The sequence below is a fragment of the Canis lupus genome, chromosome 33, assembly GCF_003254725.2.
Source record: "Canis lupus dingo isolate Sandy chromosome 33, ASM325472v2, whole genome shotgun sequence".
In the NCBI taxonomy this organism is placed as follows: Eukaryota; Metazoa; Chordata; class Mammalia; order Carnivora; family Canidae; genus Canis; species Canis lupus.
The window spans coordinates 1,870,237-1,884,079 of NC_064275.1; the positions used below are offsets into that span (position 1 = coordinate 1,870,237).

General features: G+C 35.4%; 1 protein-coding gene across 7 annotated transcripts in view; it reads left to right on the plus strand.

The window, feature by feature from the left end:
* Nucleotides 1–13,843, plus strand: part of ARL13B (ADP ribosylation factor like GTPase 13B) — a 64,307-nt gene that overhangs the window by 38,679 nt on the left and 11,785 nt on the right. For all 7 annotated transcript variants that reach the window (XM_025417704.3, XM_025417711.3, XM_049105537.1 and 4 more), the window contains exons 4-7: nucleotides 3,013–3,118; nucleotides 3,937–4,139; nucleotides 8,766–8,880; nucleotides 11,818–12,043. In XM_025417704.3, the coding sequence (XP_025273489.1) occupies nucleotides 3,013–3,118; nucleotides 3,937–4,139; nucleotides 8,766–8,880; nucleotides 11,818–12,043 (650 nt within the window). The remainder of the gene's footprint in view (nucleotides 1–3,012; nucleotides 3,119–3,936; nucleotides 4,140–8,765; nucleotides 8,881–11,817; nucleotides 12,044–13,843) is intronic.

A 13,843-nucleotide genomic window follows, 5' to 3' on the forward strand; every position in this document is an offset into this window, starting at 1 on the left:
TGGAACCCTATGAACATTTTAAAAATGAAATCTTAAAATAATAAAAACTATCTCTAAAAGGCAAAAGAAGTCTGAAACTAAAGAACTTGGGTACATATCTAGATGGCGGGATAGCCACATAGAGAGGGATTATTCCAAGTAATATTAAAGCCAAATATTTTGACCCATGCATCTTTTTTTTTTTTTCATGCATCTTTTTTTAAAAAAAGATTTTATTTATTTATTCATGAGAGACAGAGAGGCAGAGACACAGGCATAGAGAGAAGCTGGCTCCCTCTGGGGAGCCGGAAATGGGACTCTCTACCTCAGAACCCCAGGATCAGGACCTGAGTCAAAGACAGACACTCAACCACTGAGCCCCCCAGGTGCCCTGACCCATGCATCTTTTGTGGGCTAAATCTTAGAGACAAAAATAACCACAAAGAGATCTTGACCTGTATTTAGAATCCTTTTCAATAATAATATTGATTGATTATCAATATTATATTGATTCTTTTTTTTAAAGTAATTCTTTTTTTTTAAACTTTATTTTTTTCAAGATTTTTATTTATTTATTCATAGAGACACACACAGAGAGAGAGGCAGAGACACAGGCAGAGGGAGAAGCAGGCTCCATGCACCGGGAACCCGACGTGGGATTCGATCCCGGGTCTCCAGGATGGCGCCCTGGGCCAAAGGCAGGCGCTAAACCACTGCGCCACCCAGGGATCCCCAAATACATTTTTAAAATCCATGAGTTCATAATGATATCCCCCCACAAACCAAAGAAAGCAACTTGATCACGTTCGGAAGTTGATAGGACACCAATTCATTCTTATGAAAACTAGGAAATGAAAGGATCAAACATTTATGTTGACTTTCATCTGAATTGTATTTAAGTAAGAGTTACTGAGTAGTTGTTGAAAGCTTACTTTTTTTTCCCCCAGCAAAATCCAGCTAATAAATTCAGAGGGAAGATAGAATTAGAAGAATCATGATTTTATAATCTCTTATAAAATAATGAAGTTAAACAAAGGGCATTAGGGGATCCCTGGATGGCGCAGCGGTTTGGCGCCTGCCTTTGGCCCAGGGCGCGATCCTGGAGACCCGGGATCGAATCCCACATCAGGCTCCCAGTGCAAGGAGCCTGCTTCTCCCTCTGCCTATGTCTCTGCCTCTCTCTCTCTCTCTCTCTCTCGATCGACTATCATAAAGTAAAAAAAAAAAAAAAAAAAAAACAAAGGTCATTAAAGGCTATTAAAATCATTCAATGAAAGAAAGGTTCTGAGGAACTGTATTTTGGATGAATCAAGCTGACTCCAGCCCAGTCCACTGATCCGTTTTTAAAATCACTAAATGTTGTATAACTAGATATTCTATGCCTTTTCAGTATCAGCACCATCTGTGAAATATGCTCATCAAGATTTCAGCTTGAATCTCATCCAGCCTGTACATCTAAATGCAGATGTCACATCTACAGATGTGCATCTAACTACAGATCTAGGAAATTTTTGGTATGCATGTTAAATTGACCTCATAAGGGAGGGAGTTGAATCCTAAACACAGAACATTCTATAGAAATAGGACTCGTTTTGTTTTCAAATAAATGTCATGGAAGGAAAAGAAGTAGCAGTGGTAGTTGTGTCGCAGGGGTGTAAGTGTTGGGACTGGGGACAGTATTAAAAAGATTTAAATGAATACAGTGTATTGTGTATCTTGTTTGGATCTGAATTTAGACATAACCTTATAAAAAAGATGAAGAAATGTTAATTTTTTTAGGTGTGATAGTGGTATTATTTTTAATAAATATGGTAATATTTTAAAATTTAGGGGTGAAATAACTTCACTGGTCAAGGAAAGTAAAGGTTATGTAGATGAGCAAGAATGGCATAATGTTGATAATTTTTAAAGGTAGGTGATAAGGTTTCATTAGATTTATTGTTCTATATATTTATTAAATAATATATATTTGCCTCTAGAATGTCTATCAAACCCTGACCAAGACAGCGTTTCATTAAACTTTTGATCTCTGACACCTGATAGCAAACATTGTTATTTTGTAGTAATTCCTATTTTTTCAATAGCTTATTTTGGTTTTTCATTTTATTTTTTCCCAATTTGTACCTGAGTATCATGGTTTCTATGCCCTTATGCCCAATGCTATGCCAGGTAAATTAAGTGACCCCCACCTCCCCAGTAAGTTGCACATTTATGTGGACACATTGACACACTGAAAATACAGATGAGCTCAAATATTACAGACTCAGTATGACTATCTGGGTGTTCAAAACATGATACAGTTTGCATTTTAAGAAGATAAGGACATAATTGATGTGAAGTTGGAACTGAGGGCTGCAATCCACTTTTCCTCTGTGGAGCATTTCTTGTTGGCCTGTTGACACTTCTGTTAAGTGGATTTTGCTTTTATAGGCCAGTTCTTTCAAACTTATTTTAGCAGTAATACATCAAGAAAAAGCGATGAAATAGATACAATATATTTTTTTAAAGATTTATTTATTCATGAGAATAAATAAATTTTTCCAGGGTAATTTTAAGATTTACTACTTTTTAAAAAAAGCCTGGTGCTGCTTTGAGAGAAGCACAAAGAGAGAGAGGCAGAGACACAGGCAGAGGGAGAAGCAGGCTCCATGCAGGGAGCCTGACGTGGGACTTGACCCCGGGTCTCCAGGATCATGCCCTGGGCTGAAGGTGGCGCTAAATCACTGGGCCACCCGGGCTGCTTGAAAGAGAGAGCACGAGTGGGGGTGGCGGGAGGGGCAGAGGGGAAGAGAGAGGCAAACTCCTTGCTAAGCAGGGAGCCTGATATGGGGCTCATGACCTGAGCTGGAGGCAGTCGTGTAGCCAACTGAGGCACTGAGGCACCCAGGCGCCCCAATACTGTAGTACTCTTGAACTAGTAGGTTCTGTAATCAGGCTTAAATCTTTGGAATAAGAAGAACATGACCAAAATATTTTTAAGTGGATTTATGATTATGTATTTGCTATAAAACTATTTCATTTATGTCTCTTTAGGTTGGCAAATAAACAAGACAAGGAAGGGGCTTTAGGAGAAGCTGATGTGATTGAATGCCTATCTCTGGAAAAATTAGTCAATGAGCACAAGTGCCTATGTCAAATAGTAAGTTTTTGCTGTTTTTTTACCCTACGAGATATGTCAGCATAACTTAGTTTTTATAGAGGTAGCAGGCAATTAGGTGGCAGACGGCTAACAAAATAATTTATTAGTGTTTTACAATAATTTTATTTAATACTATAACATTTGTTTTCTATTTAGTTGTTACTCCCCTAAACTTTCATGATTTCATAGACCTTAGCTTTGCTTTTTGTTTAAGATATTACTGATAGGACCTGTAAGTTATACAAATATGTCATGCTACAAATTTTGTAGAATAGTAAAGTATAGATAGAAAATTGAAGCATAGGAGAGGTTATAATGAGTTTTGAAAAATCGTTATCAGGAAAGTTATCCTGTAATCTTAAGAAAGGTGGGCAGAGGATTCAGTCATTCATTCTAGTTTCTGAAGATGGCAGCAAGGCCATTAATCTTAAAAGATGCTATAAATTCCCTGGTATAAGGAGTTAAAACTTTTCTGGTGTTTTTAATAAGTAGGGTTATTTTTCTTCTGGCAGTACAATTTTGTCTTCTCTTGAGTTTAAAATTATAATTGGCACTTTCGACTTCTCACAATGTGTCTCATAGCTTACAGATAGAATCCTTAAAATATTTCAACATATGTGTATTAATGTTAGTTTAATGATCATTTCAAAGGTGTGTTTTATAAGTTAAATGAGCAGATGCTTCATATCATTAACTTAATGAGTTAGTTTTGATTTGCCAGTAGTTATACTCAATAGTTTATGAACAGATTTTTGTGGAGAACTTTTAATTTTAATTTTAATTTTAATCTTTAAGTCAAATAAATTGCTGTTTTTCAGGAACCTTGTTCAGCAGTCTTGGGCTATGGAAAGAAAATTGACAAGTCCATTAAAAAAGGTCTTTACTGGCTGCTACATATCATTGCAAGAGACTTTGATACCTTAAATGAACGCATCCAAAGGGATATAACAGAACAGCGTGCTCTTGAAGAACAAGAGAAACGAGAAAGGGCTGAACGAGTGCGAAAATTACGAGAAGAGAGGCAAGTAGACCTATTTGTGCCACAGTGCATTTGCAAAGTCAAGAACACCACAGCTCTATGAAAGATCTTATAGTTTTGTCTATTCAGTTTCCTCTTGCTGTTTGAAGGAAGACATTAGGTAATTTTTTTTTTTTTTTTTTTTTTGTGGCTCTTTCTTTATATGAGTTTGGGTGATAGGGTTCTAATTTTCCTAGTGGTGTTATAATAGTTAAATTTATTCCTTAAATATTTATTATTTCCCGGAATTCAAAGATTTTTATCTCTTCTTATGGGTACCATTAGTGTTGCGGTTCTCAATCATGGGGTAATTTTGCTTCTCAGAGGATATTTGGCAATGTCTAGAGATAATTTTACTTATCACATGGGGATAGCTGGAGTGCTACTGGCATCTAATGGGTAGAGGTGATACACAGAACCTTCTCTTGTACAAAGAATTACTGGGCTCACTATCTTAGTAGACTGAGAACCCTTTCTTTAGTCTAAGCAAAGATAGAAGGTAAGCTGTTAGTGGGTCTATCAACTGAAGCAAAATCTGATCTTCAACACTAGTTTTGTCAGAAAGTAGATTAAATTGTAGTATCTTAGTATCTTAAAATATATTTTTAAGATTTCATTTAAAAATATGTTGCTTGAAAGCAAGCTTTTTTTTTTTTTTTTTTTAGTGGACTAGAAGAGCTCCAAAGACTCCTTTTTTTTTTTTTTTTAAGATTTTATTTACTTATTCAGGAGAGACACAGAGAAAGAGACAGAGGGAAAAGCAGGGAGCCCGATGTGGGACTTGATCCCTGGACTCCAGGATCATGCCCTGGGCTGAAGGGAGGTGCTGAATTGCTGAGCCACCCAGGCGTCCCAAAAGCAAACTTTTAAAATGGAATTTAGCAAACTCTGAATTAAAAAAAAATCATATAAATTCAACCACAGAATCATTTATAATAATCTTAATGTGCAAGAAAGTACACAGATTTGAAGTTCAGTTTAGTACTTAATACCATGATTCATTTTTCTCTCTCCACTGGATTGTTATGTGGTAGGGGAGGGGAGAAATGAAAAGATTTATATATGTTTAAAGGTTTATATATATGTGTGTGTGTGTGTGTGTGTGTGTGTTTAAGAGAGGGAGAGAGGTGTGGAGGGACAGAGGGAGAGAGGGAGAATCTTAAGCAAGCTCTAAACCCACTTCAGAACCCATTGCAGGTCTGGATCTCACAACTGAGTCACCCAGGTGCCCCCAAATTCAAATTTTTTTTTTTTTAAAGAGAGGGAGAGTGTGAGCATACAAACAAAGTGGGGGGGGGGGCAGAGAAGGAGAAAGAGAATCTTTTTTTTTTTTATTTTAAAGATTTTATTTATTCATGAGAGACACAGAGAGAGAGGCAGAGACACAGGCAGAGGGAGAAGCAGGCTCCATGCAGGGAGCCCAATGTGGGACTTGATCCTGGGTCTCCAGGATCACACCCTGGGCCAAAGGCAGACACTCAACCGCTGAGCCACCCAGGGATCCCCAAAAGAGAGAATCTTAAGCAGACTCTGTGTTCTGCATGGAGTCCAGTATGAGGTGGAGCTTCATCTCTGGACTGAGATCATGACCTGAGCTGAAATCAAGAGTCAGACATTTAACCAACTGAGCCACCCAGGTGCCCCTAAAATGAAAAGATTTTTAAGTGAATTTCTGTAAGATACAAGGATGTCTTCTATCTTATCTAAGTAAAATTGGCCTCCCATGTGCTTTTTTTTTTTTTTTTTTCTGATAAAGCCATTTTGGAAGATAGGTTAGGCTGGTTTTTTTGTTTTTTAATTTTTATTTATTTATGATAGTCACAGAGAGAGAGAGAGGCAGAGACACAGGAAGAGGGAGAAGCAGGCTCCATGCACCGGGAGCCCGACGTGGGATTCGATCCCGGGTCTTCAAGATCTCGCCCTGGGCCAAAGGCAGGCGCCAAACCGCTGCACCACCCAGGGATCCCTCCCATGTGCTTTTAACATAGTCCTAGTCTGGTAGGCAAGAACCCGCTAATCACCCTTGGTTATTCGTTTGTGAGATGCATCCTTACACTGTCAAGGAAATCCTTTCATTACTGGTATCTTTTATTTAATTCAGAGATAAGACTTAAAAAAATATTTCTAGAGATAACTCCCCATCCCCAAGTGCTCAATAATATGAGCAGATCGTCTTCTATCTCTCTCGATACCAGTATGAGATTTTAGTAAATGTGAGACTCTTTGTTTTTTTTTATCCAAGTGTATCATATTTTCATGATATAAAGCTCAGTACAACCAGTCATTCATGAAAGTATACCTTTTAGGGATCCCTGGGTGGCGCAGCAGTTTGGCGCCTGCCTTTGGCCCAGGGCGCGATCCTGGAGACCCGGGATCGGGTCCCACGTCGGGCTCCCGGTGCATGGAGCCTGCTTCTCCCTCTGCCTGTGTCTCTGCCTCTCTCTCTCTGTGACTATCATGAATAAATAAATAAAATCTTTAAAAAAAAAAAAAAAAAAGAAAGTATACCTTTTATTTGCTGAAGACTCTTTTGCTTTCCTCCACTAAGAAAACAAAAAAGAACCAAAAATTTGAGTTGGATTAAAGAAGTTTAAAGTTATCTTTTTTTTTTCAAGTTTTTACTTTTTTTTTTTTTTTTTTACTTTTTCCATAAAGTTATTGTAGATCATGTTATGGCAGGCTTTTCTGTTACCTACTCCCCTTTCCTTCTTTCTCCTAGCTAATAATTACTATTACTTGTGGTCTGAGGCCTTTCCTGTTGAGCAGAGAGACTCTGTAATTAAAAGTAAATTGGAAAAAATAAAAATAAAAAATAAATAAATAAAAGTAAATTGGCATTTAGAGAAGAATTATTTTTAAAAAACCTTTTTATTTAATTAAATCCAATCAAGTAGGTTCAGATATTTTTGAAAAACAATGAAACATGCTACCTGAAAATAGTATGTCAGTACTAGGTTACCTGAAATTGCTTAGTAATAAATTAATAACATTAAGAGCAACCACTGTCTTCTAGGTATGTTCATTTACAGAGTGCTTTGTCTGCACAGCCCTATGAGATAGATATTTTTATCCATATTTATGGGGAAGCTGAGGCTTAAAGATCCCGACAGAAGTCCAAGGTCATAGAGGTAATAAATTGCAAATCTCTACCTCTTGGCTTCGTACATTCAGAATGAAAGGATATATCTTCCCATAATAGAACATAATTAATAAATGTCATAGTAATGAGCATTCACGTTACCATACTTGCAGTGTGGCTGCAGATCTACAATACTTATTTTTTCTGTCTTGTGCTACTTGTTTTAAAAAGTAACTTACTGTTCTTCATGCCTGGAGCAATGTTAACTATAAATCACAGTGATAGTGGTGCAGTAGTAACTAATGTGGAAATAATTAATCCTAGTGATATTGGGCAGCTTAGTTATATAGTCTCTCTACCTTTATACAGCAAGGATTGTTATCCAGTTTATTGTGATACACAGCTTGACACAACACTGAAGGGGGTGTTAACAAGAGGACTTATTTATTTGTTAACATCAGTGAAGAGGACGGCATTTATTTGGGAGGTAGTTAAGAAATGGATGAATATAAACCTTTGGCACATAGAAAGTTAATTAACAAGCACCACTGACTTTTTTTTTTTTTAAGATTTTATTTATTTATTCATGAGAGACAGAGAGCGAGAGAGAGAGAGGCAGAGACACAGGCAGAGGGAGAAGCAGGCTCCCAGCAGGGAGCCCAATGTGGGACTCGATCCTGGGACTCCAGGATCATGCCCTGAGTTGAGGGCATACACTTAACCGCTGAGCCACCCTGGTGTCCCGCACCACTTACATTAAGTAGTCATAGGGGATGTTATTTTTGTCAGCATTTCTTTTTTTTTTTTTTAATTTAAGTGATCAACTATGGAATATTACACAGCCATAAGACATAATGAGATCTTACATTTGCAACAACAGGAATGGATCTAGAGAGTATTATGCTAAGTGAAGTTAGTCAGAGAAAGACAAATACCACATGCTTTCACTTAATATGTATATTTAAAAAAGGAAGGAAGGAAGGAAGGAAGGAAGGAAGGAAGGAAGGAGAGAGGAAAGAAAGAAAAGAAAGAAAGGAAGAAAGGAAAGAAAGAGAAAAGAAAAGAAAAGAAAAGAAAAGAACAGACCCATACACATGAAGAACAAACTATTGGTTGCCAGGGGAAGGAAGAATGGACAGGCAACCTGGGAGAAGAAAGGCAGGATGTGTAGGCTTCCCATTGTGGAATGAAGAAGTTATGAGGATGGAAAGGAGAGCGTAGAGATAGTGTGATAGTGTCGTATGGTGACAGTGGCTACACTTGTGGGCACAGCATACGGTATAGACTTGTTGCATCACTGTGTTGTGTAACTGAAACTAATGTAATATTGTGTGTCAGCTATACTTCACATAAAAAGTCTAAGTGATTAATCTTCACGTGGGACTGAGAGGCCTCTTACCTGCACTAGGATTTCTGAAAGTCAGTAATTCAAAGCCATGTCCAGATGTTTAACTTTCTAGATTTAATAGCCTTAAACCTATCACAAGTGTTCTTAAACATGGTTCAGCATTTTCTCATAAGGAATTCCAAATTTTTCCCTCAAACAATAGAGAACAAAGGGAGCGAGAACAAGCGGAACTGAATGGAAGCAGCAGCCTGGCTGAGTTGGACCCCGAACCAATTACTGTTAATCCTTTCCAGCCAATAGCATCTGTCATTCTTGAGGTAGGGATGGTGGCACATGTAATTTTTATGACTTAAGTTATAACGTTGGAAGCTAAGAAGGGAGATGGGGAGAAGTATTTCACCAGAGATTATTTCTAAAGGAAATTAAATGGGAGAGATGGATTAAAGGCCTGCTGCTTTTTCTTCATCTTAAAGTTTGCTTTTTGATTTAATATAGAAAGGAAAGCTGACCTCTGAGTTAACTGAGAATGAAAATGAAGATTGAATGTACCAACTGTCGTAGTTACTGTCCTGATTAATCTTTTTTTGTCATTTATTTCGTCTGATAGGAATATATTTACTCTCATTTACATTGTCTATCTCCCTGTGTTGTTGTTACTGTCACTTTACAGTAATATTTAGGTGCTTGTGATGCATTTTAGAGTATGTAAATGATTTCCTAATTATTTTCCCAGGATACTTCAGAATGTTCGAATCTATAGTAAGTTCTTCTGTATATGAATATAATTTATTTTAGTTTTCATTGCCAGCAGTTTTACCAAAATTAATTCGTAGACTTTACTCACGAAGAAGTTAAGGGGCTGTGTGTGTGTGTGTGTGTGTGTGTCTGTATAGTTAGTTGTATCTTTGCTTTCATTGTCTGCTGGTGTCCAGAGCTCGCATTGGCCTTCTTTTGATCACCCTGTGCAGCCGTGCCTCTTTGGAGGCAGAGCTTCCTAAATCTCCATTCACTTAGAGTTTGATGTGGCAGCTGGCTTGGTGGTCCCACCTGTATCTTCTCCATTCCTCTTCCCCTGTCACTGCCTCCTTCCACACAGGTGCTCATCTGGAAAGGTGGATGATTGTTTCTTCCTTGGGGCTGCTGCTGAGGAGGGAGGCAGCTCCACAGGTAAGAAGATGATTGGATAGTTTTGGTATTGCCTTATTTTACAAAATAATTGGTAATATGAGATAGTTTGACTTAAGTTGCTTAGACAACAGAAGGTTAATTGTATTTAATCTTTTTTTAACTCCACTACATTTACCTTAAGTATATGCTTTCCTGAGTACATTAAAGCTGTCTTAACAACTTGAGCTAATTTATCTCTATCCCATTAAATACTATGGTTGCCAAGTTTTGTTGTATGTGCTTAAAAAAAACACTGATAGAGAAGAAGAAGGAAATCAAGTTTGACTTTTCACTTTGAAACATGAATTTATATTTGTAATAAACCTCATTTTATATGGTACCATGGTTATTAATAACTTAGAAGGCCTTAGCACTTCTACCAACATTGTATTTTTCGTGATATAAGGATGTGGACAGTAATGATGTATAGCATAGTATGCTTTAAAGTCAAAGTCCCTGAGCTGATTAGTGGCAGAAAGTACAGTTATTATGCTTTTAAACTATGTTAATTTTGAAAATATGATCAGTTAAGAAATGAAATAAATGAAAACATATTACCTAAAATCTTTTTTACCAAGCAAATTTTAAATTTTTTTTTCTTTCTATAAAACTTCTCCTTTAAAATGTTTGTATTTTAGAGAGTCACCTTACAGCCCTTTGCTTTTATTACAGATTAAAAAAATGGTGAGGTATTGTTTCCAGAATAGACAGACTGATCAATGGAACAGATAGTAACAAACCTAATTATGCATAAGCACTTTGTATAAAATAAAAGTGACATTTCAAATCTGAGAGAAAAGGGAGTTAGAGTAATGAAGAATCATTTGGAAAAAAGTAAAATTAATGAACAGTGTATATACCAAATTGAACTCTAGAAGACTTAAGTGTGTACAAAAAGAAGACTTGAAAGTACTAGCATGTAATATAGTTAAACATTTGTGTATACTTGGAGGAGAACTTTCAAAGCAGGACAATCAAGCCACATATGAAGCGATAAACAGATTAGTCTTATTATATCCAATTTTTAAACAGCTGTTCTATAAAGTTAAAGGCAAAGAACAAACCCTAATGAAAATTATTTGTGACATATAAGACAAAAAAAGAACCCTTAAAAATTCCTATGAAAATAATGGGAACTTAACAGAAAAAAAGGTTTTGGCTTCCCATGGGTAGTTTCCTTTAAAAAAAAAAAAAAAAAGGCAATAAGGTTATTTAATAGTTCATCTTCACTAGCAATAAAAAAAATTGAATTAAACTTTACACCAAGGTACAAATATGTATTTATTAGTTTGGTGGGCATGTAAAAGACTGACAATGATATACAGGCATAGAAGATGATATGGGGAAACATCACTCCCCTCACTCTGCCTGGAGTATGAATTGACTTTAGTCTTTCTGAAGGGATGTGTGTAGTTACCAGTAGTTCCACTGTTAGGAATTTATTCTAAAAAGCGAATTCAATAATTATATTTCTTAGAATGAAAAATTGAAAATAATTTCTCTCTTGATTAGGATTTGGTAAATTAAGTTATGCTATAACCATTCAGAATGGTAATATAATTGATGAAAGTAGTAATGGCTAACGCATGTAGCATTATATAACATGGAGCTAAAACTTTAATGTGGGTCAGGTATTATTCTAAGCACTTCATATATTCACTGACGAGAGAAGGAATATATATTCATAAGTAAAAAGTTAATTCTTTTTTGTTTAAAAGACAAATATTTAAATATGTATATAAAGAGAAACATTCAATCAGATTTATGTATGTTTGTGGGTGGTGTATGTCTGTATGTGTGCAGGTAGGAAAAGAAAAACCCCTCTTAGTGATTATGCACCAAACAGATCATTTCTTGATTATGGAATTACTGGTAATATATGTTTACTGGTAATATATGTTTTCTTTATCTTTGCTTTCAGAAAGTTTATTAATTAAATGCTTTAATGATATATTCAACAAATAATTTTTTAATAGAAATATCACAGTGCTCTGAAGTTACAGAATGCTTTTGGATTGTTTGATTTCTTCCTTAAAACTGTCTTAGACAATTATTATATTAAAAATGATATATTTCATTTTTGATAGAATGAAAGAAAACTTGAAAAAGAGAAAAGGAGACAGAATATGGAGAAAGACAGTGATGGCCGTCCCCTGAAACATAAAGTGGAGCATGAGCAAATAGAGACACAGAGCCAGATCAGTGATAGTAGCCAAAAAACCAATGAGCTTGGAGTAGTAGAAAATTACAAGGAGGCTTTAACACAGCAGTTGGAGAATGAAGATGAGACAGACCAGCGATCATCAGAATCAGGTGATAAATCTAATTCTTTAAAAATATACATATACACACACACACATATATATATATACACAAAACTTAACATGTTGTATATGTCTCACTTGTCATGATTATTTTTACAAAAAAGTATACTGTAATATTTTTTGTCGCCAAATGCTGTATTTACATGGTTCTCTCATGCTTTTTAGTTTCTCATTAGTGAATTTACTAACTCTTGGTTTTATTCATGATGCCTTAAAATGTAGTCCTTTGTAATTTAAATGAATTTCAGCAGAAAATTCTGTTTTCAATTTTATTTCATAAATTTGGAAAATAGCATAGACCTAGGAATCCTTGGAATGTATTGAACTTTTAAGGCTCTTTTGTGGAGTTTTGTATGGATTTTATTTTATTTATTTATTTATTTTTGGATTTTAGTTTAAACCTCATAATACTACCGTCAGCATCACTTCTTTTATTGACTTGCTATTTGTATAGAATGTGGACATACTCAGTTGAATGCTGTTGAACATTAAAGTTGATAGCCATTTTCGTCTTATTTTAATATCCTACAAAATCTTCAATTCATAATTGCTTTTCTTTCTCTAAATGGTTATGTGATTTAACTAGAAAGTTCATGTCTTTGGTGTCAGAGAGAGAATCAGACAACCTGGGATAGAATCTAGGTATTTGTTGTGTTACATTGTATTGTTTTTCAGTTTTAGTTTCCTCATCTCCAAAATGGCGATACACATCATTTTATTTCACAGGGCTTTTAGGTTACTTACGGTAAAAATAACCTTGCAGTGTTCCTAGCACAGAGCCTCACACATGACCGGGTAATCATTACTTCCTTGCAACTTCTAGTTAGCAGTATGGTTTCATTGTATATTAGAATTTTTGTACAATATCAGGAAGGCTAGTTATGAAAGTAAGATGGTAATCCTTGAGGTTCAGATTAGCTAACATGGATATTTTGCTGTATAAAAAAAACAGATTTGAAAGCTTCCCTTAGGCAGGTGGGGCAGCCATATTTTACTCATGTAGTTCTGTTAACAGAGTTAAACAGAAAGTAGACTTAAAGTAGCCGCTCAGTATATTGAAAAAATTTTTTGAACACTAATAGTCTTTGTTAAAGAGCAAAAGATTTGGTAGATTATTTTAAAATATACTGTAGGAAGATCCAAGATTGTCAATCATAATAATAATAATAATAATAATAATAATTAACATTTTATACCTCAGAACATGGTTTCAGATGTTATTTAATGCAAGATTGTATTATTTAACATAACAATCCTAGAGTATATTATTCCCATTATTTTGAATAGGAAATCAGGGACTTGGAAAGATTGAGTTACTTAGTTAAGATCATATTTCTCATCTGTGGCTGGGCTAAGAGCCCACTTCCTATCATCCACCCATTATCCTGTGCTCCTTCATGACCCTGAGCTATGCCCATCCTGAAATACCATATGGTTCTGGACTTTTTCTTTCCTTTGTCTCAGCTGTAAATCTTAGGGTTTAATTGTAAAACAATTTTTCTCTGGAGTAAATGTCTCAGATGACACAAATAATTTATTTAGAAAATATGTTTTTAAGCATGTTTATATTTCTTATTGCTTTGGAGATTTCATAGATGTTGGCTATTTCTCATATAACATAATTATCATTTTATAAAATGTATTATATATAAATTAAGCAGTTGGGATTGTCAATTAAAATATTTCAGTAATTTAGGTGGTTATTTGACATTTATATGGTAATGACATAGATGTCCTTAAGTTGTTTATATGTACTTAAGTGAGAATCTGTAGTTATTTTTTAGAAAGA